Below are 25,249 nucleotides of genomic sequence, written 5' to 3'. Positions count from 1 at the left end.
GTTCGATCGATTGTAATGACCACATTTCAGTGTACTTATGAATTTGCGACCCTCCCTACGGAAACTGTTTCCAGATATAACAAACATTTTTACATCGCCGTACTGGTACAACGGACACTTCGAACCTGTTCAAGGAAAAAAGAGGACACATGCGAAGAGCGAAATCACAGAAGCGCTACTAAACTGGCCGCATGGCAGCGTGCCCTGCTGCAGTCCAACCTCGACGATAATACGGCCTTTAAGATGAGCGAGCGATGGCCTTGCTCGGATTTCGGAAACTGCGAAGAAGGTCACGTGTTTTCAAGACACACCAGCAGGGCAGAGTTGTGCTGCATACAGCATAAGCAGCATGGCGCGGGGTGTGTGCTGGCGCGATATTGGATGCCACGACGGCGTCATTCTCGGTTCTGTGCAAATGTTCGTGCGGCACCATGTGCATTACGCTACAACGATATAGAACTACCAGTTATATCTATCCACCATGGAAACAATGGCTGCTCAAGCGTTCTCGTCGACGTGGCCCGACTGTGAGAACGGTGCACCCCTTGCTGCCACCACCACCAATGTCTGTAAGTGGCCACCATGCAACGTTGCAAAGGCTCGGCGGTTACCACCTTGTTATCAGGAGATCACGGTTCAGTGGCACTTCATTTACGCGTTGTTGATTACTGATAACAGTTCGCGGTGACGTTTTACCTTTCCAACATCGCTTGCTTTTTTTTTCCGCCAGAAGCGACATAGATAAGGCAATTTTATGGCTCTTGTGTGGCTGACTCGCAGTCATAATGCCAAGACTATGATGCCCGACAACTTTGCAGAATGGCTCCACGCCGCAGTAGTTCCAAGTTTACGCTAGAACTAGAACGCTTCACTCTCGTGTGCAGAATGCAGTCATGTCCTGCTGGTAGTAAAATATATAACAAGCTCTCGAATAAAAAATGGTGGCTGCGCTTTCAATTTCGAAATGACAGGTGATAAGACCCGGGCACCATTTTGAAAGAGCTACACAATGCCAGATTTAGTTCTTTAGATGGACGTTGCTAATGGAAGTTTGCAGCTAGGTGCAGGAATGCACAGGAAACAAAAATGACACCGAAAATCTGGTTTTCGGACTAAAGTGCTACCGAATTGCATCTGCCGACTCCAGCTTCAGTGCGGTTAATTTTTGAGCATTTTTAAGGGCAAGACCATATATAATAAACTAATGATATAACGAAATAAATTTAAATTCTGGGATTTTACGTGCCAAAACCATGATTTGATCAGGAGACACACCGTAGTAGGGGCTCCGGATTAATGTTCACTGCTAGGGGACTTTTAACATGCCCCCAATGCACAGGACACGGGCATTTTGCATTTCGCCCCCATCGAAATACGGCTGCTGCGGCCTAGCAGCAGCGCAACACCATAGCCGCTAAGCCACCGCAGCGGGTACTGATATAACAACCACTTTTTGAGGAACTACGGAGTTCGTTATAAGTGAGTTCACTGTATAACAAATTTTCGTAACAAGTTCAGTGTACACAGAATAAGTGTCGCATTGAAATGAACAATAATCAAATTATACAGTCGACAACCGATCATTTGAATGCCAATGGCTTAGTGTGCAAAAGAACCTATCTGCCCAATGTGCCTGCGGTCAACCCCGCCTTCCTCCGCAAGCAAACCGACTTGTTTAGTTTGTCTGGCTGGCCTTCCCGCAATGCCGACGTGCATTGTGGGGAAGTTAGACACAGGCACGTTTTGGCGGTACAGCTGTGGGCATGCGGAGTTCAATATATTAGATGTGTAGTTCGTTACGAGGAACTTATTTATATGCATTTTGGCAAGAATTTTTTTTTCAATACATAACGTAATTTGTCCTATCCGGGTTTGTTATAACCAGGTTTGACTGTGTACTAGGATGTGTTTATTTTATTAAGTTTTTTGTCCTGTGTTAGAGCAGGAATGAACTAAAGTTTGTGAATTGGTTGCAGTCACCGGCCAATCTTTTACTGCAATTTTTATTTATTGCATTATTTTAAAAAAAAAGGAAGAAAAAAATAAGATAGGCTTCTACTTTCAGTGTCCAGACTGCAAATTCTCCCAGTTGAACTTATTTGCCTTTTATCGAAGCTCTCTTTCAGGCTAAGGACTTTACACTGGTCACCGCTCCTCGCAAATATAAAATACATCAGTTTATTCGATCAACAATGTGCGTGTGTGCACATGTGTGTGTGAAAGAGAAAGTGTAGCCAACATTCGTGTCACTGGCAGTGGTGTGGAATGGCTGGCTGGCATAGTGAAGTGCTGGCTGCAATGGCAGGCATATCACTAGAAACTATTTTATTGGCGTTTTTTTTATTTAGGATGGGAACAAAATGCTTACACGGGACGAAGTGAGGATGACAGACTAGTGCCTAGTCTGTTGTCCTCACTTCTTCCTATCCAAGCACTGCTAGTTCCCGTCCCAATGTACCAACCAGCCCAGTCCAGCACACTCCTTCAGTTTATTTTATAGCAGACAGGAAAATCTTGCTGTTGTGCAAGAAAACTGCCATTTATTGGCAGAAAGCGTCCGGAAAATGGCAGACATCAAGGCACCATGCTGCTATTGTATTTGTATGATTAATGTAAATCCATTTATTTTAACTTCAATATTTTTGCTCGTTTTTATGATTGCTTTGAATTCCAATAAACGCTAGACTGTAGAACATTTGAAGTCTATTTCACAGCATACAGCAGCCCTAATATTCTTGACACATTCACCTTTAGAACAACAGAACCTTCTCACTCGATTACTGCGGTCTGTTGTAAATGATGAATAGTTCACTATATTTACAATGCCATCACAGCTCAAAATTGTAGCTGTAACTCCACTGCTTAGGGTTTGGACTGAGTAGCAAATAAAAAGGTTCCAAATGAATACAGCACCGAATGGCAACTGCATCACCACTTACTTCGCCCATTCCACAGAAAGGATGAGGTTGTCGTAGCCAAAGCCATTGACATTAGCAATAGCCCGCGCAGCATCTTCACGATGCACAAAATTGATGAACGCAAATCCCTGCAAAAAAAGAAATGACCAGCAAGTTTTGCTCACGTGATCAAACACAGAAACATATGTGCAAACAAGATTTTAGGTTACACCTTTGTAACTGAAATATATGGAAAAAGCCAATAAATAAAATTAAACTAGTCGGCAGTACTACACATGATATGACTGAATATGTAGAACAGTGACTGAACACAGGTGTTTGGACTGTATGAACGGAGCAGTTTCCAAGTTGTGAAAGTTCTTGGATTTGGCTTCAGTAGTGCTGTCGCTTATAATGCCACTATAGAACTTGCATGCTTACATAATAGCGCTATAGCAAAGCCTCAATGTAGCATATTGGACAATTCAGTCATGCTGTGTGGGGGTGTCACCCCTGCTCTTGGAACAAAGGAACGACAACTTAGTAGTGCAAACGCTCACAAGGGCATTTATTGCACCTTGCATAGACTAATACCTGCTAGCCAAGTTCAGGGTGTCTACCAAGTTTGGTAGATGTGGCATCCCCGCAGATTGTGCACAAGGTAAATATATTTATTCGGAAAAAAAAAAAAGTCATTTATGCCGTTTGCCAATTACTGGTGATCTGCATTTCGTGCACAGTGAGATTGTTCATGAGCGCGTTTGGCATGAGCGCGTTCGGGGGCGCGTTTGGCCGCCGCTCACGTAGGAGTTGAGGAGGACTTCGAGATGAAAAACTTGGGAGGTTTATTTACATTATTTACAGTGAGAGTCAATTAACAGTCGTACAGTCATTATGGGCCGGCAGCAACTCGGACGCTGCGGCGCGTCGCAAGAAGTTCGAGAGAGATGAATCAAGGAATACTCTAGGAATGCTCCTTTGCTGCTCCCGGTCTGCGTCTTTTAAGCCCTTCGGTGTCACGTTTGGCCAATGGGAGAGCCCGTGCGATGGAGTCACACCCGGCGAAGAGAGTCGCTCCTTGGTCCCCCTGCGGTCTTGCCTTGCTGACTTGCAATGTGCCGTCACCATGGAGGGTAGGGGGCGACGCCGCCAGGTTGTCACGGCGCATTACAGCCGTCTTGCTTCTGGACCCACGTTACCTGGAACAGTGCCAGGCTCTCTCTTCGCTTTCAGGAAGAACGAAGCAGTGAATAGCTCCACCGGCTGTACACGAAGTGGGGTCCGCCAACTTGTTTGCTCGTGCCGCGCCTAGGGAATGTGGCATCCGTGCTTCTTCGCTCCTCAATTAGCTGTGGTGCGATTCGATGAGGTCTGGGGAACTCGAAGTAGGCTCAGGAAACGGTCCCGTATCTAACAACGTGCAGTGAACTCCGTGCTGATGTGGCATTGGCGAAGACTGCACAAGAGGTGACTATGGCAAGACCGCAATCATGTTCACCTTTGCCCACTGCCGCACTGCAACTTGTGCTTTACACAAGAGAGCAGAGCATTTACAGAATCGAAGCTTACAATAACAAAGCGAGTCTCCATCGCATCCGAGCCAGCCGCGGCTGCATCAGCGTGAGCGAGAAAATCAGATTTTCGCTTCGTAGCCGGCGTTGAAGCAAAGTCTTGCACTTTTTCTTGAGCCTTCACTTTTTCCAAATCATAGAGCTGCAGTAGTTTTGCTGGAATGCTGCATGAACACCGGTCGCTGCCAGAACCGCTTCCTTCTGCCAAGCCTATCCCATTGTTGCAGGGGGAGGCTTCGGCGGCGCTCGGCACGGGTAGCGAACTATTTCCGGCATTTTCCAAAGCTACCGCGCACTTTCAAAAGTTTAACACCACTCTTTTCTTTTGTTCGCTGAATTTATGCCTTTTAGCAAACTGAATTTGACATCGTTTAGCGCAGAGCTCTGCACGCTCGAGCTGACGACTGCGAAAATCCAACAATGGCATGGCGTGCTTACGGTCACGTCTCAGTTGACTAATAGAATTGCGCATTGGGATAACTTTCTCGCGGGCTTTTTCTTCATAACCATTCAGCACACAGAGTAGCAGTGGTGTGAAAACTAAATGAGAAGTGTGGCTCTTTCAAACAAGACCAAACGATTGCGATCACGAAAAAAAGGCCCCCTTTTTTTTTGCATGTTCATCAGCAAAAAGTGCAGCTCGCCGACGCGATAAAAACGCCATTATGGCCAAAATATTGGTTGAAGATGCGTGAACATTTTTGAGATAATGCGTCAGACACTAGAATTTGAATGTTTTAAAAAGTTAGTTTTCTGTGATTTTTCGGTCTTAACCCTTTGAGGGTAGATTTTTTTCGCCATGTGCGACCGCCCAGGGTCGATTTTTTTTATTGCAGATTTCAATTCTTCTTAGGACTATTTTCGAAAAAAAATTTACCGCAATTTTTCTAGGGTGACGGTAAAGTGAGAAAGATATTTTGCGTTGGTATATATGTACTTTCATTCATGAATAACAAAAATAAAAAAGGAAATAAACTTAGAAGAATTAAAAATTTGATGCATTTTTATATACACAGGTCAAGGCCTTGAAAATGCGCAGACGAGAATATTTCGCAAGACTCAAATGTTCCTGCTATTACACTAATATCTAATATGTACATCCATAGCGTAATTGAACTGCATAGGTGCGCGCACTCAAGAAAACTGTGTGGTTGTGTGCTCGTCAAAAAAGCACGTGTGAGAAACTTCCGCTAATCTTCACCTTATTACCAACCAGAGGCAATTAGTTTTTGAGAGTGTCAAAAAGCACCGGAAACGCATGCACGGCGGCATCCTTCCTATGCGCAACCCTGTGAGCACTAAACGAGCGAGAAAGAGGCGCTAGCCCTTTGAGCGATCAGTAACGAGATAGCCATCACTTTTGCAAACGCAAGAAGCCGAAACCGCCTGCGGAACAAAACTGGAACCGCCGCCGCCCACGCGCGAGTGGTAGTATATGGACGCGCAGGAGCAAACTAGTTCTAAAACAAACCATGCAACGAAAACAGAGAGGGAGGCGCCCGAAAAAAATTCCCTGTATTCCCACATAGTGGCAGCACATGACAGAAAAGGTTAGGAAATTGGTGCGCTTTTTAAACGTACAGACGGCGCCGTAAATATACGGCATCGACCATTTTTGGACTTGTTTGTGGCGCCGTATATTTACGTCATTGACCCTCAAAGGGTTAAGGGGTGCAAATGATGTGGTCTGTCGCTTCATGGTGGCAGTTGAAAGGCACAACAAGGAAGTGCTTTAAAAAGGCAGGCTTTGTGCATAATGCTGAAGCTCTTGATGCCGATGAGCAGAGCAACACTGTTGCCGAGATAGTCAACGCCGATGACGTGTGGTCCGGCCTCGTTGAGAGCCACTTCATTTCCAGAACTGACACTTTTCAAGAATATGTCGATGCCTGTGAAACTTAGCTCTCTGCCTGCGAGGAAGCGAGCATGGACGATGAGATTGTTGCAGCGGTGCGCAGTAGCAGGGATGTGACTGAAGACGAGTTGGACGGAGATGACGATGTTGACCCGACGCCAGATGTACTGCGGATAGACGCGCTCAAATACATGAGCAAAGTAAAGATGTAGTGCGCTTTGTAAAAACAGTTTGAGCAACAAAGCGCTTCAGTGTTCAAGCCTCGTAGAGGATGAAATCATTGAAAGTGCAGTGAAAAAACATCGCCAGATGAACATCACAGCATTCTTCCACTGATGACACACTTGTGAAGCGAATTTAATTTTCGTGCTGAGTTTCAACTGTTTTGTATGTGCGTGTGAGTGAAATGTGCAATAAATTGTGTTTGAAAGGTATGTTGGCCGTTCGGCACTTGCAAGAGCCGAAAAACATTCTTTGGCTGCAACGCGGTACTGCTTATAGCACGGATTTTCACAGCTCCCGCATCTTAAGTTTTCCAATGCTTGTGCTATGAACACACTGAAAATTTCAGTTATTTCAAGAAACAAGAAAGTTCGTGTTTACGGGTAACCTCTTCTTTTGACTCTTTGCAATTCTATGTACACAATTGTGTACAGTCTAACGATTCTTTGACAGGACTGTGCGAGTGTCGACTTGCCGGCCAGTCAGCGCCTACTAACGACGGGAAGTGACGAGATCAGCAAGATCTCTTGCTGATCTCTCTTGCTAATTTTGTTGCTTCTTGCCATTAGAAGGCATTCACCAGCCCGCTCGTGGACACTCGCTTGGTACTGTTTAAGAATCGGTTGACTGTACATGTTACAAATGCATTCATTATGGCGAATTCGTTGAAAACTATGCAATTTTGTTTAATTTTCCTGAATCTCGTGCTTCCGCTTTGGTAATCTGCATGCTTGCAGTGCCATCTGACCAAAGAAGCATTAATTACGCACCAAACAGCTTGATCATGCATGTCACAGTGTCAGCACGTAAGAGCAAGTAAAATTTTTTTCCTGCTTTTCACAAATGCCCTGCAACATTTATGAATTTGCTCCTAAGAGTACTCTGGCAGCAGCGAAATTAGCACATGGTCACAAATGTGCACAAAAGTGTGATAATGGATGTGAAGTGAACCCCTGCCAGTCTTCATGCGATAAACAGTGTGCACGAGCGAAGATACTGCTCCAGGAGAGCAGGCCCGGTCTCTGCTACGGCCCCTACTGCTACCCCGGGAAAATCAGTGAAGCTTGCGCTGGAGTGCTCCACCTGTAGCATGCGCGAATGGTGCGCCGAAGCCTTGAAAAGGCTCATCAGAGCTTTCTCAGATGTCCAATAAGGATCACACAAATAGAAATGCTGTGTCAAGCACGCCAGCAACAGACTTCCTACAGTGCTGGACTACTACAGTCGCCAACTGATTTTCCGGACTCCAAAAATTCGGACATGCCCGATTATTCGGTCAGCTTCGCGGCACCGCCATTCTCCCCATAGACCATAATGTATAACAACTGCCGAAAGTTCGCACACCTTGCAACCTCTCGTCTGATTTTTCGGACACTCCTTGAGCCAACATGATCGAGAGCACCATGCACCGACTCTGACCGGTGCATGGTTAGACTTGCTGAACGCCATTTTTGTTTTGAACTGAGCCTCCTTGCTGCCCCATGAAGTGGCGCTACTGGAAATCCCTGCTCATCATCATCGTTGCTGCCTGGTTCGATAGAGTGGCTCTACAGCAGTTCCGGCTTCAGCTTAGTAAGCCATGTCAAGACAATCCAGCAGCTGATTTGTTTCTTCGCGCAAGACGCTGCGAGCAGGCCGCGTTTTTCGTTTGTGCGACTGGTGTCGGCACGGTGGTGTTTGCTTTGTGCGCTGTGTCGAGGTTTCGGTGATCTAACGCGGCATACGCAAACATTGCGTCAAGGGTCTAATGGTGCCAACAGTGCCCGCGCAGACTGCGCTGGGGAATGCCGGCAAGCGGGTGCCGGGAGGCCTAAGATTTGTCTCCTTCCGATGTGCTCCCTACTGACGCGTAAAATGTTCTGCCGAGACCTGCGCAGTGGTTGCATTGCGATTCCGGACACCGTCTCATCTGAGTTTCATAGGTGCTGACACTGCTGTATTGACATGCGCAGAACTCGACGATGGCAAGATCATTCGTCAGGTTTCTGCTGCACCGCCGGACGATGACTCTGAGCTGGAAGATGACACACCATGTGCTACACTGCCGTCGCATGCGGAGCATGTACAAGCAGTGACTGTGCATTCAGCCGCCTATAGTGACCGTACGACCCTCCCCGAGATTCAGGCTTATCTGATTGCGCGTAAACAGAACAGCGTGCAACGGCGCATTCACGATTTCTTCAAGCCTACTGCCGAGCCCGAATAAATGCGTGGAAATAAAGGATTTCATTTTTTTTTCTTAATCTGCTTTTTCGGACACCTGTTTATTCGGACATTTCCGCAGTCCCCGTGAGGTCCGAATAAACGGTCGGTGACTGTATAGGTATAGGCGTTACCTGTGCTGAATGCAGAATTGTGTGAATGTGATATTCTTAAAAAAATTGAATTTTGGGATTATATGTGCCAGAACCACGATACGATTCTGGATTAATTTTGGCCACCTGGTGTGCACAAAACAAGTACATGAACTTTTTGCATTGTGCCGCCATTGAAATGTGGCTGCCACCGCTGGGATTTGATCCAGATATTTTAGATATTTTGTTGCAGCCATAAACTTTCTGCAAAGAACATGTTTTGTTCATGAACTCTGTGCAACTTTATTAACAGAGATGCCATTCGTGTGCCTACTGTTCGAGTGCTTGGCTATTTGCACCTCGTGAGTTTGGACTGGAAGTCTCCACTCGCTGTAATCTCAACGTGTCAAAACGGGCGCTACGAGGACATGGCAGTAGCGTGGCCGAGCCCTACGTTTGTGGACGTCTCAGACCCGCGGCTACGCATACCGATCATCGGCGACGCGGACATCGTGACCAAGATTTGCGCGTGAAATCCAGACACACGGCTAAGCCTTTCAGCACTTGGTGTTTCAGAATTCGTGACCAAGCACATTGCGCATGCAATCCTCGGACCCGCCGCTAAGCATTTCGCACATAGGATTCTCCGACTCTGCGATCAAGCACATTGAGCGCGAGCATCTCGGACCCTTGCCTAAGCATTTTGCGCGCCGGTACCTCGAACTGCGTGACTAAGTACATCAAGTGTCGACTGCACAAGCCAGTGACTAGGAATTTTGAGCATCGGCACCTCGGACTGCGCGACTAAGCACATAAAGTGTTGACTCCTCGAGCCTGCGACAAGGCATTTCGCGCATCGGCTTCTCGGACTGCGCGGCTAGGTACTTCGTGCGTCGGCCCCTCGGACTGCACGAATCAAAGGGCAGAGACCCAGAACGTCACCTGTAAGCAAAGACAGCAAAAACTACAATCCTGGTGCATTTTTTAAGATGTGAACTGCTCCAAGAACTTTGAGACATGTTTTCTCAAAAGTGTGCTTTGAGCATTCTGCATTGTCTGAGGAAAGGGTAGCATTGGAATGCCTAAACCAATTTTGATCCTGTTTGTTTTTATGTATTCCCTCAAGTGTGCTTGAGGGTATAACAGTCTTCAATATCTTGCTGAGGGCTTAGTTTTTTTTCTGCATGCTAATTTGTGATTGACAAGTTCTGGTACAATTAGTAAAAGTGAACATGATGTTCTGTGTAAAAAAATAAAGCAGCTAGAAAATTTTTGGAACTGTTGTACCTTGTAGTGCTCTTTTGGGCAAACATTAAAACTACAGGCAGTTCCCTGGCATGTTTCGTTACAGTACCAGGTTTTCCACAAGCGGAACACATGCAACATTCTGTAACTTGAACAATAGTCAAGGTATCGTGATGAAACTGCAGATTTCTTTATTTCAGACATTTTTGAGTGTGGCTGCCAAATTTTGTTGCTCTAGGTCAAAGAACAAAAAAGGTAGCTCTGATCCCCACCTTCCCCTTAAAGGGACACTAAAGCGAAACAATAAATCAGTTTAGACTAATGAAGCATTGTTTGAAAGCCTTGCAGGCAGTCATTTAAAAAAAATAGTGATTATTAGATGAGAAAATGAAGGTCCAAGTATCAGTACTTGAATTTCGCGCCGAAACCCCAGCGCCAGTACGTCAGCGTGATGTCAGGGATTCCAAAGTATGTTTTCGCATTTGGGCCGCGTTGGCTGAATAAAGATTCCCGAAACTTGCCATGTTTAATATTTGGTTCCTTCAGAACACAATGTAGTCAATCTGTACCACTATATATAATTAGTAGGCCATAGAAGATGCCATCAAAATCCAAGACGTCACAGCCCCCAGGTGCGGAAACTTAAGTAGGCGTCGCCACCTGTATTTAGTTCTTGCACTTTTTCTGGCTTACCAAACGTCTTATTGTTGTAAGAGTGGTGTTTTTGGAGTTGTAGAACGGTAATTTACTGATGCAGAAGAAATCATTTTTCACTTTAGTGTCCCTTTTTCATTTTAGTACTACCATTTATTACATACTTTTTCCGAGCTCCTGCCAATTATGGTTTAATGAGGTTTCACTTTAATTTGAGAGGTGTGTGCCCGAATATGTTTTTGAGCACATTGCAGAGTAAACCTACTCAGCGTCCAGGCATCCCTGAACGTCAGCACACCTAAAGAAATAGGAAAGCTCTTTACTGCATATCAAGCAGTATCCAGAAGGACGGAGGATAAAGCTCCTAGACTTGATGCACATCGGACTACAGGTTGCAAAGGCCTTTACGATATCTTTGCCAAGTGCAAGGAAATGTGGAAAAGCATCACATGAAATTCAAATCACGCCACCTGAACTTCTCCAGGAAAAAAAAAAAAAAAAAAAAAAAAAAAAAAAAAAAAAAAACCACACGTTTAGTGGCCTAATGCAATTGCCCAGTATGAAGCTCAGGGAACAAGCAGATTTGTCCCGATAGAATAGTGGAGGATGCAAGGGTTGCGCGAGAATGTTTTGCATGAAGTGCCAGGGGCCACTATGGGACACCAAGAAGTGGAGTCGCTTCTTCCCATTTCCCAACTAAACTCCCTATGCCAGTTTAATAATCATAGAGATTCTTTATACACTATTGTCTACACTCTCATAAAAAATAAACATTTTTTTAAACAACAACGTTTAGTCTTATCTTTATTTGGTCCCGTAAAGTATATTTAGAGAGAATAAAACTGTGCATGCGTGTGAAAAATGGCAGACAGCGTCTGAAAGGGTCAAGGGGAGTCTTCTATATAAAGTAGCCAACGAACTTTTCGGACAATTTTTCGGTCCTGCACTCTTAAAAAAAAAAAGTTTACACCCTTTGGGGCTTATCTTGTCCCACAAAAATAATCGTCACCTGTCTTGCCAGTATTTCCTTTAACGCAGCAAGCCCAGTACTTCCAAGTCACGAATGGCTTGCGCGTTGTCAGCGTGACACAGCATTCTCAACAGGAAAGTAGAGTAGTGAGTGCAGAGTTTTCAAGAAAGTGCAAGCAAGGCAGATTATTGTTGTGGGACAAATATACACCCCAAAGGGTGCAACTTTTTTTTTTTTTTTGAGAGTGTGCGAAGTTCAGAAAATCGGTCGGCGAAGTACATATTCGAAACAGCTTGGAAATATGTGAATACAACAGACTCTTGCTGCTGTAACCTGCTCCATGTCATGCTACAAACATACCTTTGACTGCCCAGTGACCTTGTCCTTGGCCAGGTAAATTCTTGCAATCTGACCAAAGGGCCGGAACAAATCCTGAAGGTCCGAGTCTCTCACATCCTCTGACAGATTAGTCACTCGTATTGTCGCTGCCTCATCTGTGAAAAGTAAGGGCAAAATAGTTTATGATCACAACTAAAATCACAACTACAATTAACCAAAGCCAATAAACTAAGACCACAACTAATACAAAAAGAATAGCAAAATTAAGTTACTTGGCTATGCAAGCATGCTCAGTAGATTACGCCGCTATATTTACTAGTCTTGAAACAGAACCTCAAGGGACCAGGGAAATTTGTTCCGTTTACCAGGAGCTACACTTACTGAGAGAGAAAGCTCAATACATTTGCATGAATGCAAAACCAATCAACCATGAGGATGGTGTTCCGTTTAAGAGGCAGTTCCGTTTGAGCGATTTATGTTTATAGAGATTCCACTGTATATTTAGATTCTGTAGACTCCAAGGACTGCAATACCATTACAAAAATGTGGAGAAAAATTCCAATAACAGTTCTTTTTGTCAGCAGCTGAAAGTTTTACAAAGGACTTCAACACAGTTGCACTTTGCACACCAATTAATGACTAAATTCCTGCAAAAATCGCTATTATCACATAGCACGTCGTCTTGAGCCACAGTCCAATTACGCAGTTCAGTAATAGGGTACCTATCCCACAAGAGGTTTTAGATTCCTTTTATAGCCCCTTCCCACACTTGTGATGCTTCACCGCAATACTTCTGTGTATGCTTCATCAAGTAACATTTCTGTACAGAGGTGAAGCTGACTTTCGGGAACTGGCATTATGCAATGCACCATGCTTTCCGATCTTCGAAGCCAATCGTGAGGACCACAAAGGCAGAGTCGGTGTCACTGCTGACAGCCGCGAATTCTTTCAATGAAAAACACGGCACCAAACGGCAAGAAGCTTAATAGCGAACGTTGAAGCAGCTAGGCCTAGCATTGCCACAGTGGTGGCTACAGCTGCCAGCAAATCTGCATGCGAGAGCGCCGGTTCAAGGTGGTAAGGTAATCAAAACGGCAGCGGTGGTGGCTTTGGTTAATGCCATTCCAGACCTGCGGTTGCGGCAAAAAGTATGGAAAATCTGACAGCGAAGGGTTATTGCGCCTGAAATTACAGACATTCTTATACATTGACTCTACAGGGCACGTGGTGGTGCCGCGAAGCTGTCCGCATTATTGGGCATTTCTCTAAAATTGGGTGTCCGGGAAATCTTGACTGTACAGTGGCAACCCCTCCACCTGATGACACGGCGTAAAAGACAATTCGTTACGATTCCTCTCTTTTACTCGAGCCAGCAGTAGGGCGACTTTCGTTCCCTTTCAATAAAGTGCCAGCCAATTTTGCCTGATTGAAGCACAAATTCCCCAATTTTTCCCAGAGTTTTTCCAGACTATTCAAAATCCTAGAGAATTCTGTTTTCCCTGTAGGTAGACACCCTGCAACAGATACTTGGTTACCACTAAAATGGCAAAAATGGCAGCATGAGTGACAATTTAAGAAGTGGCTAGCATGCTCTTAGTTTAGAATGATGACAAACAAAATATTGAAAATTTTAGTTGTAACATTCTTATGAAGGTGAGGAATTAATAGTCAGCCACTACATTCATATTTGGGGGGCAAATTAAGAGCAAGCTACAGTGGAACCCCGTTCATACCGTTTTTCACCGGACCGAGGAAAAAAAACGTAACAGCCGGGAAAACGCTACAGTGAGGAAAGCTCCGAAAATGAATGAAAAAAGTGCAGCTTCAACTATAGACAATTTATTTCCACAGTGCGCTTAGAACTTAAAAAAGTCTAGAATGGTGGCTTGCTGTTTCTTTCGCTCGCTAGAAATCGCCACATGTTTCTCAATAGCCTGGAAGGCCGCATTGCTGTCAGCGTCGCTGTGAGGTGCGACGTACCTGCGGAGGAGGTCCAGAGCCGCGACGGCTTCTCCAAAGCTAGGATTTGGCAACTAACCGGCATCATGCAGCTCGTGCTCCTTGTTGTCACCGCGCCACGGCAATGGCAACGGACGAAGGAATATCCGTGGGAAATTTTGCCCTCTTTGGCGCAATCATGCTAACGATTGTTTAGTATTGCTGCGGAGCGCACGCGTCCGAGCAACCCGGCTGCGCGCAGCGTGGCGTGGTTTCGCGAGAAATGTAAGCAAGAGAGGAGAGCTGGCCCGATAGGCGGAGCAGCGCCAACTTCCGGCTTCCCTTTAGCTATAGCTTCACGAAGAGTGACGTCAGGGCCTCTCCCGAGTTTCCTTCCTCCGTGAGTCGACCCGTCCAACAAACCATGCGGTGACCGTAATCACAGTGATGATAGTGAGAGCATTTTTCACGAATGGCCACCTAGTGGCGGCCTCTCGAACTGGCGTGCGGCTTTTTGCAGCCAGTTTCATAGCCAAGCCCGGCCAAGCCCGGTCAAAACTCGTCAAAAGCCAAAATGGCGGTTGGAGCTCGTTGCCTACTTTAGTCCAGACGGGTTCGGGTTGCGTCGCATCATGCGGGAACGTTTTCACAGCTACTACGTAACAGCGGGGTTCCTTATACATTGTATCCTATGGAAGCTATGCCGGGACCAGATGAAAACGACGTAGCAGCCGGGAAAATGCAGTGAGGAACGTAACAGCGGGGTTCTACTGTATTGAGAAGTGCCATTTCTGGAATTTTCTGAAAAGAACGATTCCAGCAGTGGAATGTTTAAACATTCCAGATGCTACTAAACAAAACTGATTAACTGGTGATAGCATATAACACAGAAAGCAAAAACAAAAATTATGATAACCAGAAAATTAAGCACAAAGGAACAATTCACTCACCCCTGGTGCGGGACTGTGTCATCGACTCTCCACGGCGGTTGGCACCTTCACGCATGCTTGGTGGAATGTACTTCCCAGATTTCACCTTCTCTTCAACCTCAACAGCAGCAACTGCATAAGTCAAAAGAAAGCAACAGTCCAAAGCTGATGCATGCACCCATCTCTACTGCTGCTAACCATCTACAAAAGCAAAGAAATACTAGTAGAACATCGGGCAACAAGACCATATCTGATGCCCCCTGCTTCAGCTGCAACAGAGAATAAAGAATTTTTTCAGAACCATACATGTCTCATGGCTCAAGCGAGTTCGAGGTCGACAGCTACCAAATTCAACTGCTGCAGACAGGGAACCTAAAAGTTTTTCATTACACACAATTAAGAGGAAAACAACACTGAAATTCATGTAAGTGCCATAAGGCCCCCTCCTTGGAATTGAGAAAAGGAAACAGGCCCAGTCTGCTTTAATGTGTCAAAAGCTTTTAGAGAATGGAGAGAAATGGGCAAACCTACCCGGCTTGGCCTCCTCCTTGAGGTGCTCAGGCAGAGCCACCTTGTCCTTGAATGGGCACTGCGTAGTCCAGTGGTCCTCCTTGCAGATGCGGCACTTGACCATTTTGGTCTTTTGGCTGCGTAGCTTGGCCAGCATGTCCTCCTCAGGGCTTGTTTCCTCCTCTTGGGCACTCACAAACTGCATCTGGATCTCCTCACCCACCACTGTGGTGGCTGCATTTGGGCCCGGCGGGTCATTCTTGGCTGCTCCAAACTTCTTCCATGACTGAGCACAGAAAAGTGGTGTGGAGAACAATAAAGGGATGCTAAAGAGACACTGAATCAGTTTAGATTGATAAAGTACATATTCTTTTAAAATTTTATTTTAGTTAACTTTGATGTAAGTGGTTGATTATGGGAAGTGGAAATGAAGTGCAAACATCCATTTAGAGAAAATTCACACCAAAAACCCAAGTTTTGGAATGTTAATGTGATGCCACAGATTTCAAAGTATTTTCTCATATAGGGATTGTTGTGGTGCAGCAAAAGTTGTCAAAAAGCTTTAAGTTTGACCAGGTGCTGTGAAAATCCATCACGTCATGGCGAGCCGGTGCAAAACTAAGGCAGCATCACCACCTATCTTTCATTATTGCATTCTTTATGGCTTTAACAAGCCTCCTATAATGGTAGGATAGCTTTTCTTGGTATTGCAAAGTACCATTTACTTATACAGCTCAACTTATTTTTCACTTTTGTGTCCCTTCAGGAACTGTGCTGCCTTCTGAGCACTGTGATATACGACTTTTAACTTGCTTGGCTATAAAAACCTATGCCACATTCTTGGTATAAAGCAGCAAATACGCAGCGCTTATCTCAGTGAAAAATGAATTCAGCAGGGTAGACATGACTAAATATTTGTATTTAGCTCCATTGTATGTGAAGAACCTTTCACTGGGTAGATATCTTGCAGTATGCAGATGGCCCACAGTGCACGACTTAGAGATGCAGTAATACACAGGCGAGATTTATATGGCTCACCCATGTGACATTATTGTGTAGCTGCAAAGCGATCTACGCAATACGTGCATAACTTTTCAACAATGTGCCTAATTGAAGCATTTGAATAATAAATATTTTGTGGCCATTTTAACAGCGACAGCATGGCAACTCAGGTGGCAGCATGGAAACACTTGAGGGCACGAATATTTCCTTCCCTTTTGTTCTTGACATATAACATCGGCAATTCAAATCAAACATGAAAACATATGTCAATGCTTGGCTAGCATCTGCTGCACCACATGCCACAGGTATGTTGCACATGTTATAGAACTGCATGTGCCGAATGGCATAGCCAGTGGGGGGGAGTCGCACAGGGCACATGTCCCCCCTCTCCCTTTCCCCAAAATTTCTCCAAGTATGTGGCCTGCCCCAGCCTCCCCTTACCCCCTCTTTCCCTCTTCCCATCCCTGATAAGTGCTCATCTGCTAGTAGTTGATATGATAGCAAATGAGGTTATGAGATGACAGCACACTGGCGAATCACAGGCTGCACTTATTTAAAAAGAAAAGAGGCCTGAGAATTTGAAACCACATCATCAAAAGGACCTCTCATAGTTAAGAGGAAGAAGTGCTTTGTAATTTCGTTTTTTTAATCAATTTTTATATTCACTATTCCTACATGCTGAGAAAGCAACTGCAAATAGTACTATGTGTTTCATTGCCAAATCCACGTATAAATACACCACTGCTATTTCATCCTTTATTTAGAAAAGCCTGGTAATATGTCACAAAAACAATTGCTACACTGCTGCATTTCTTTACAAAGTACAGCTTTGCCCAAGCCCAAACAGCCCAACAATTATTTTAGTAATGCACGCTACGTTTTTGTGGGACAGGTGAGCAGCATGCATGCTGGGGAATAAAAATTTAAATTATAGGGTTTAAAGTGACAAAACCATTTTTCGATTATGAGGCACATCGTAGTGGAGAACTCCAGAAATTTTGACCACCTGGGGTTCTTTAATGTGCACATAAATCTTAGTGTACGGGTATTTTCGCATTTCGCCCCCATCAAAATGCGACTGCCCTAGCCGGGATCCGATCCTGCAATGCCAGGGAATATTTCTTGCAATAGGCTTATCTTTTTTACCGGGGGAGGGGGGTGTGCATATGTTTAAGCATTGCAGCTCCAGTGCGACAAAGATGCACACGGGAAAGGAGACTCAGCTTCAATCTTGAAGATCTACAGCTGAGAAGAGATATGGCGTGAAGCACTGCCAAGCCATTTCAATGACTTCAAGACAAACAACTTTGTTGGTCAGACATGACATGCAAGTGCTGGCTAGCCTTCATCACCCACTTCAGGCCCTTCCGAGCTAGTAAGAGGGCAAAACACTGCCGATTTCACCCAAACCTAATTTCAACGAAGGGGAAGAGGCAGAGAGGATAAGAATGAAATCCTCTAAGGGGTTCAAAGAGAAAAGCGGCAGGAATTTTAGAGCTTTAATGTGCACCTAAATGTGCACATTAGCTCTTAGGAACCCGTCGTGTAGCTCTTAGGCACCCGTTCCTGCAGTGAGCGTCAGCCTAACCAAGCGAACGAGCACAGTGAGGGATAAAAGATCCGAGGAGAAAGCGGAGGAGGAGGCTATGCCAAAAGTAAAAAAAGCATAGTGTGGCGACAATGGCTACAAGATGGCGCACATTGTCTGGGAGGTCTGTCTGTGGCCGCTGCTGTATATAGTGCCCACACGTCACCCATGCATTGGCTCTTACGATCTCCAGGTTAGCGAGGCAGTCGTGCCACACTTTGCTTCACTTGTAACTTGGTGCACGAGAGAGATTGTCCGCGCCAGCCAATATACTGTCAAATGAAAACACATATAGAGCTGCGCTCCAACTTCACATTAGGAAGTATCATGATCATCGGTGAATTTTTTACCTATCTTGATGGGTTGCAATGACCAGGAACAAAAACACTGACAAAGCAAAAAAATTTGCTGAAACAATGTTCTAAATGCACTGTCTTATATTGAACAGGTTGCCGCACTGCAACACACAAGAGCTAGCAGGTAAGAGCAAATAGGATACAACCAAGAAACTATTACACATTACTCTCTCACAGGGTGTTTACTATGCTGGCATTTTTAAAGGGACACTAAAGCAAATACACTAAAGGCAAATACTAACTAAAGCTAAAATGATAGATTCATACTCGAGGATATCTAAGGCGTCAATGTTACCGTGAACAGAGCCTTAATAATCGAGAAATCGAGGTAAATGCAGGACATGATCAGAGACTCCTCCAGGACATTCAAGCACTTGCTGGATGACGAAAGCACTCAGTTAAATTCTGTCACTAGTGCTCAACTACTGGTTGCAAAAAACATCCGTGTATTCTAAGATCAAATAAAATGCGACTTCATTTCAGTTCCATTTCATGTTTAGAAAAAAGAACTCATTGAAATTACCATTGACAACGTGGGCAGTCGAAAGGTTTCGTTTTGACTCGACTCTGCGCCGCTCACGTTTTCGCGTTTCAATACTTTCCTGATCGAGTAGTGCTGCAGTGGTTTTGCTGGCTCGCAAAACTTGCACAAACTGCAAGTAGCAGAGAATCCAACTTCCATGTCATGTCGCAGGATGCCTGAACGGTCTACGCCACTTGACCAAAAAGCAGCTGCAGCGGCGAATCCGCCGCTCTCTCTTGGCTCGGTGCCACCGTCTGTCGGGCGCTGTTTTACTCACCAATGGCAGCACACTCTTAAGCAAATGTACACCCTTTGTGTATAGTGCTCACAGAATGATGCTCACGGAATGAAATGAGTCAATTTAGGGCTAACTAATACGCTTACTTTCGTTTCCACCGGCTGCAGTTCGTGTCACATTGACATAATTTTGGCGCGTACACTTAGATCGCAGTCCACGTCACCATTAGTGACCAAATTCCTAGCGACATGATATGGTACTCTCGAGTACTTTGTACATATGCAGGGTTCTACTTAATTCTCCCTGTCGCGTTTCATTCCGTAAGCATCGTACATTTGGGGTGTACATCGACTGCGTGACCGGCGTTATTCAGTTAGAACTGCCTCAACTTGCAGATGCTCAGAGCATCGCCCCACCGCACTTGTGCTCGCTTCACGATGCAATTTTGTCACCCGAGGCAGTTACGTCACTTTGACCACCCAGCCACAGGTTGCTGACGGTGACTATGTCCTTCGCCCCATCATCGATTTGCTTTTGAACCGGAACATTGCTGTTCCGCATACACTGGTCACGGTTACTAATAACGACGTCATTCTACCGCTTCTGAATTTCAGCATGTGCCCTCAAGAGATTCCGGCAGGCATGTTCTTGGCCAATGTTTCTAGTTCCGAATTTGACATTGACAGTCTGAATGCTGACAGTCGTTTATTTGTGCCAATTGCAGCCCACAGCTCTGGTTCCTTAACGAATGACTTCGTGAGAATGATTGCACCAGACATCACTTCTGCACAGGCCACGGACATACGTCTCCTGCTTACATCGTACAGTGACATCTTTGATTTCGGCAACAGGCCTTTAGGCCAAACATCTGTTGTTCAGCATCGTATAAACACTCGAGACACGAATCCTATTCTTCGGTGTGTCCCTATCGTGTATTGCATGCTGAACATCGAGTCATCCAATCATAGTGGACAAAATGCTCCGCAAAGGAGCCATCGAGCCATAAGCCAGTCCTTGGGCTTCGCCTGTCATCCTTGTGAAAAAGAAAGATGACACCTAGCATTGTTGCATTGATTATCGCCACTTAAACAAGATCACGCAAAAAGATGTCTACCCACTACCACGCATCGAGGATGCCTTGGACTGTTTTCATGGAGCTAAATACTTCTCGTCCATGATCTTCGATCCGGCTATTGGTAGATTTCAGTTGATGAAATTGATCGTGAGAAGACGGCCTTCATCACACTGCATGGCTTATATCAGTTCAAAGTCATGCCCTTTGGCCTATGCAATGCTCCTGAGACATTTGAACATATTATGGACTCTCTTCTGCGAGGCTACAAATGGACCACCTGTCTCTGTTACGTTGACGATGTTATTTCTTTTTTCGCCCGCGCTCGGCAGCCACCTTACCTGGCTTGCTGCCATTCTTGCGGTCTTCCGAAAAGGCGGCCTCCAACTGAACTCCACGAAGTGTCAATTCGGGCACAGTCAGATCACCGTGTTGGGACACCTTGTTGATGCATCCGGTGTCCATCCAAATCCAGAAAAAGTTCGTGCCGTACACAGTTTGCCTGTGCCACGTTCTGCTTCTGACGTGCGCTGCTTTGTCGGCCGGTGTTCTTACTTTTGCCGTTTCGTCAAAATCTTCGCCGACGTTGCTCAGTACTTGACAGACCTTCTAAATAACACGCCATTCTCTTGGGGCCCGGAGCAGGCTCACTCGTTCGCCGCTCTCATCGGATTTCTGACCACCCCTCCCATACTTGCCCACTTTGATCCATCTGCACCGACCGAAGTCCACACTGACACAAGCGGCCATGGCATCGGCGCTGTTCTCACCCAACAACAGAATGGTACCGAGTGCGTGATAGCTTACACCAGCCGCCTTGCTGTCCCTTGCCGAGAGAAATTGCGCAGCATTCCCTTCCTTGAAAATGCTGCGCTCGCTACTTTCCTGTCGAGAATGCTGTCATGCTGATAACGGGCATGCCATTCGTGACTTGAAGTACCAGGCTCGCCGCGTTGAAGAATTGAAATGCGGACAAGACAGATCAGGATTATTGTGTGGCGCAAGGGTGTAATTTTGCTTAAGAGTGCAAGGGGCAGTGATGCGTATGCAATGTCACCACTCCCCGGGTTGGGTGGCGGGAGATTTGAATTTCGGAAAAGCTATTCGGACCCTTCAAATACAATTTTCTTGTAAATTAAGTCTTTTCTTGGCATGAAACAAACATTGCGAGGTTTCTGGAAAAGTATTTAAACAGTCCACATCAACTTAGTATTTGCCTTTAGGGTCCCTTTAAGCTCCCCAATTTTCATGTTTTCCGTTAATATTTTAAGATGACACTGAAGGTTAAAGCGGAGAGAAAAAAAAATTGTGGGTTATACCTTTCCAAGTAACTATGCTAGCCCATAATATTCAACTATAAGAACAACAAGCAGTAGATTATTTGGGATGCACTACTATCAGGTTTGACTGAATCATGTGTTCCATGATATTCCAACCACCTGTACAGTATATGTAAATAGTTCCTTTCTTTGCTACAGTCAAACCCGGATATATCGAAACCCGATATATCGAATTACTGCCTATATCGAACAGTTGAAAAATCCCCTTGGGAATCCCATGCAAAAGTATAGCGCTAGTGTTCGTGTATATAGAACTCCCATGCACCGGCATATCAATGTATCAAACTCCATGCTGAGCTGCGCCATGGCAAGTGCGCTTCTCCCACCATACCCCACTCCTGCAAGTGTGCTTCTCCCATTGCATCCTACCCCGCACTCTGAGAAAGGGGCGTGTGGGTAAAAGGCACGTGACGAGGAGCACTTGGAGTGCGATTGGGTGTGAAAGGGAAGCGGGAGGGAGAAACCACGCTGACCGCAGGCGCCCTTTTCCTGTGTTTTGGTTGGCTGACACCGCTGGCACAGCGAGATGAACGAGGTCAGTGCAGCTTGGGCTTGTGGTAGTGTGGAGACGCGGAGCGGTGCGTCTTTCGATTCGCTTTGTTCCTTTTATTCACGAGGCCAATGCGAAGGCTTGAGACTCGTGTGGTGCAGTGCTGCAGACGACGGATGTCTTGACAGTGAAGACGATGACTCTGGATGCCTGGACAGCGAATTTTGCGAGCTCTCGGCATTCCCAGGCGCCATCCCAGGCGGCATTACAGCACGCAATTTCGTCAGCGCTGACGACGGTGTGCAAGCTGTAGCGGATCGAGCTGATGCGGAGATTGTGGTGGACATCATGGGTGACGAGGACGCAGACTTGAGCAGCGGCGAAGGTTCCGACGAAGAGTACCAACCACCATGCACTGCAGCTGAACTTTCATCAGCTTTCAGCGTCATTCGCCGCTGTTGTGGCACAATGGAAGGGGAGCTGGCCTTTCTCATTTGGACACTGTCAACAAGCTTGAGGACAGCTTAATGAACCTGATGGTGCAGAAGAAAAAGCACGCAAGGGTCACAGATTCTTTTATTCCGAAATAAAGTGCTCTGGTCATCGCGCTGCGTTTTTGTTTTTTACGCGCCTTGGAGGCACAGATCGGCAAGTTCCCGTTAGTCACGACATCAGGAAACTGTTTTGAGATGTGTGGAGTTGTTAGAGAAGCTTTTGACATGCACATTTTATATTTCGAATTATCGATATATCAAACTATTCCACAATCCCTTTCGAATTCGATATATCTGGGATCGACTGGATATCCTCTCTGTCCTTTTACTACCCCCCGTGACAGCTGTTTAGGTGTTGGCAGTAATTTCCTTCCCTTTATTTTATTTCAATAAACAAACAATTACATACAAGGCTCACGCCCTTAGAACCAACACGACACCATCATAGTGGCATCAGCCAAATTCGTATCACCGAGATTCCACTGTATAATGTTTTCCATGATTGCCAAAATCTTAAGCTGTCAATGAATATTAAGAGATGGAGAAAACATAACTCACCTTCCTTCTTGCTACAGACTTCGAGACCTGCCTTCTCTCTACCTTGTAGTGCCGCAACACCTGGAACCACCAGGACAACAAACCAGGTTACTGGAGCAAGCTAGGTGGCGCTGTGTTTTTACCTTCTGCTGTCCCACCCTTAAGTGATGCTTTGCCCATTGAATATTGTCTCATCAGGGAAGTGACGATAGCATCCAAGCCACATGCAGCTGCTAGTCCTGCGACAAGCTTCTCCTGCCAAGTAACACCTTAAAGTTACCTCCCTCTGATCAGCTGTCTAACTGATCAGCCCTGCAAGCCAGTTAAGATGTCTTCACCATGCAAGTCACCAAAATCATGAAGTGAGACAACATTTGGTACCTCAGCTTTCTAGCACCGCATTCAATACAAGTCAAACATGTCAAAAGCTCTAACAGAATGAGCAACATGATCTCTCAAGTGACATGTTCCTGCAGCCTTAATGTCATGTTCTGGAGGGAACAAAAACACAGGTTTCATAAAAGTGAAAGCGAGTTCCCCCATGCAGTGCTGCATCCTCAGTAAAAGCAACCAAATTTCTTGCATTTACCGCACAGCAAAATTAATGAACATGTATGGAACGACGTGAAATTTTAGACGTGCACAAATTTGTGAAGAATAGTTGACTCGTTGACATTTCACTGGACATTTAACTCAAAGTTAATAATTTCTGATACAGGTAAGGTAAGCTGCTAGAAATAACTTTGCCATGACTTGAGCTGTACTTATATATTTTTTTAAAATGTAAAAATCTGGGGTTTAACAAGCAGAAACCACAATCTAATAACGAGGCATGTCATAGTGGGGGTCTACAGATTAAATTTGACCACATGGGTTTCTTCAATGTGCGTCTAAATCTAAGTATGCGAGAGTTTTTGCATTTCGCCCCCTTCAAAAGGTGCCTGCTCCAGCTGTGATTGTGACCTGTAACCTCAAGCTTAGCAACAAAAAGCAGTCTGGGTGTTTATGCACTTAAACCACAATCTGATTATGAGGCATGCCACAGTGTGGGACTCCAGATCAATTTTGACCATTTGTACCTATATGCAAGTACACAAGTGTTTTTGAGTTTCATAGCTATCCAAATGCAGTTGCCACTGCCAGGATAAAATCCACGACGTTGAGCTCAGCAGCGCAATGCCATAGCCACTAAGCTACCACAGCAGTTTCAGCTCATGCCTTTTCTGATGCGATATGGTTGCTCAAAGTAGTTCCTTTATAAATGTTAAAGGGGCTCTGAACCAGCCTTCGGGCGTGGTGAAAAACACCGTCAGCAGATAGCATGCGCTGCTGTGAACATCTCAGCCAAATTTAGCAGTCGTGGGTAGCATGTGGATCTAGCAATCGGAGCACGAAGTCGCCTTTCTCTCAAATGCTCTCTTTTCAACAGAAGCCTGCTCCTCACTCTTTCTTTTTTTGGATGCTTTATTTTGTGATATATATTAGATTCCCATACACAGCTGCTATTGGCCAAGAGCAGACATCAATCAAGAAGGGTGTTTGGATCAATGCACTTTTTTCTATAGCAATTGGTAGCAAAGTGGACAGTCTGGTTAACCTCCCTGCCTTTCCTTCTTCCCCCTTCTCTCTCGCTCTCTTCTTTCTGTTACTTTGTATATTTACTGACGCAGTTTAATGAACAGGCTGCAGTACACAAAAGCTGCTTTCGAAATTTCAATAATAATTATGTACTTCCAGAAGACACCGACTATTGTGTGTTCACACTTGGCCGTGGCTGCCCACATAGGAATTAAACTTTGGTCACTCTCCTTATCGATGTTGTATCGGGTCTCACTAATTTCGAGAATTTTTGAACGCTCAACTAGCCTCGAATCGTGTGAAACTTAGGGTCACACCACACACGCTCTCCAGCGCATGCTCACTCCTGGCCATTCCTGGTTAGCTGCCTTGGCAGACTTTGCTTCATAACGATCGAGCTATTGATAGCGCTTCCAAATGCGCAAATTCGATGTGGCTACTATCTGTTGGTCAAGCTGGTGCATGACAAAGCCGGTCTGCACCAAGCAGCACAGCCAGACACAGCGTGTCTACCAAGTTGACATTTCCAAATTCCCAGGTATTTTCAGGTTTTCCCTCCGAGTGCCTTTGCAATATACCCCGAGTGACTAAGAACATTGTTTTACGT

At 45.3% G+C, this 25,249-nt stretch overlaps 1 protein-coding gene across 1 annotated transcript in view; it reads right to left on the bottom strand.

The window, feature by feature from the left end:
* Positions 1-25,249, bottom strand: part of LOC126547629 (eukaryotic translation initiation factor 3 subunit G-like) — a 31,556-nt gene that overhangs the window by 985 nt on the left and 5,322 nt on the right. The window contains exons 4-8 of the mRNA XM_050195534.2: positions 23,086-23,145; positions 15,446-15,710; positions 14,936-15,046; positions 12,069-12,202; positions 2,940-3,046 (exon numbers count right to left, since the gene is read on the bottom strand). Coding sequence (XP_050051491.1) covers positions 2,940-3,046; positions 12,069-12,202; positions 14,936-15,046; positions 15,446-15,710; positions 23,086-23,145 — 677 coding nt within the window. The remainder of the gene's footprint in view (positions 1-2,939; positions 3,047-12,068; positions 12,203-14,935; positions 15,047-15,445; positions 15,711-23,085; positions 23,146-25,249) is intronic.

This window comes from Dermacentor andersoni, chromosome 1, assembly GCF_023375885.2.
Source record: "Dermacentor andersoni chromosome 1, qqDerAnde1_hic_scaffold, whole genome shotgun sequence".
In the NCBI taxonomy this organism is placed as follows: domain Eukaryota; kingdom Metazoa; phylum Arthropoda; class Arachnida; order Ixodida; family Ixodidae; genus Dermacentor; species Dermacentor andersoni.
The sequence above is the reverse complement of the archived record's forward strand: the minus strand, read 5'-3'. Positions and strand labels throughout refer to the sequence as shown.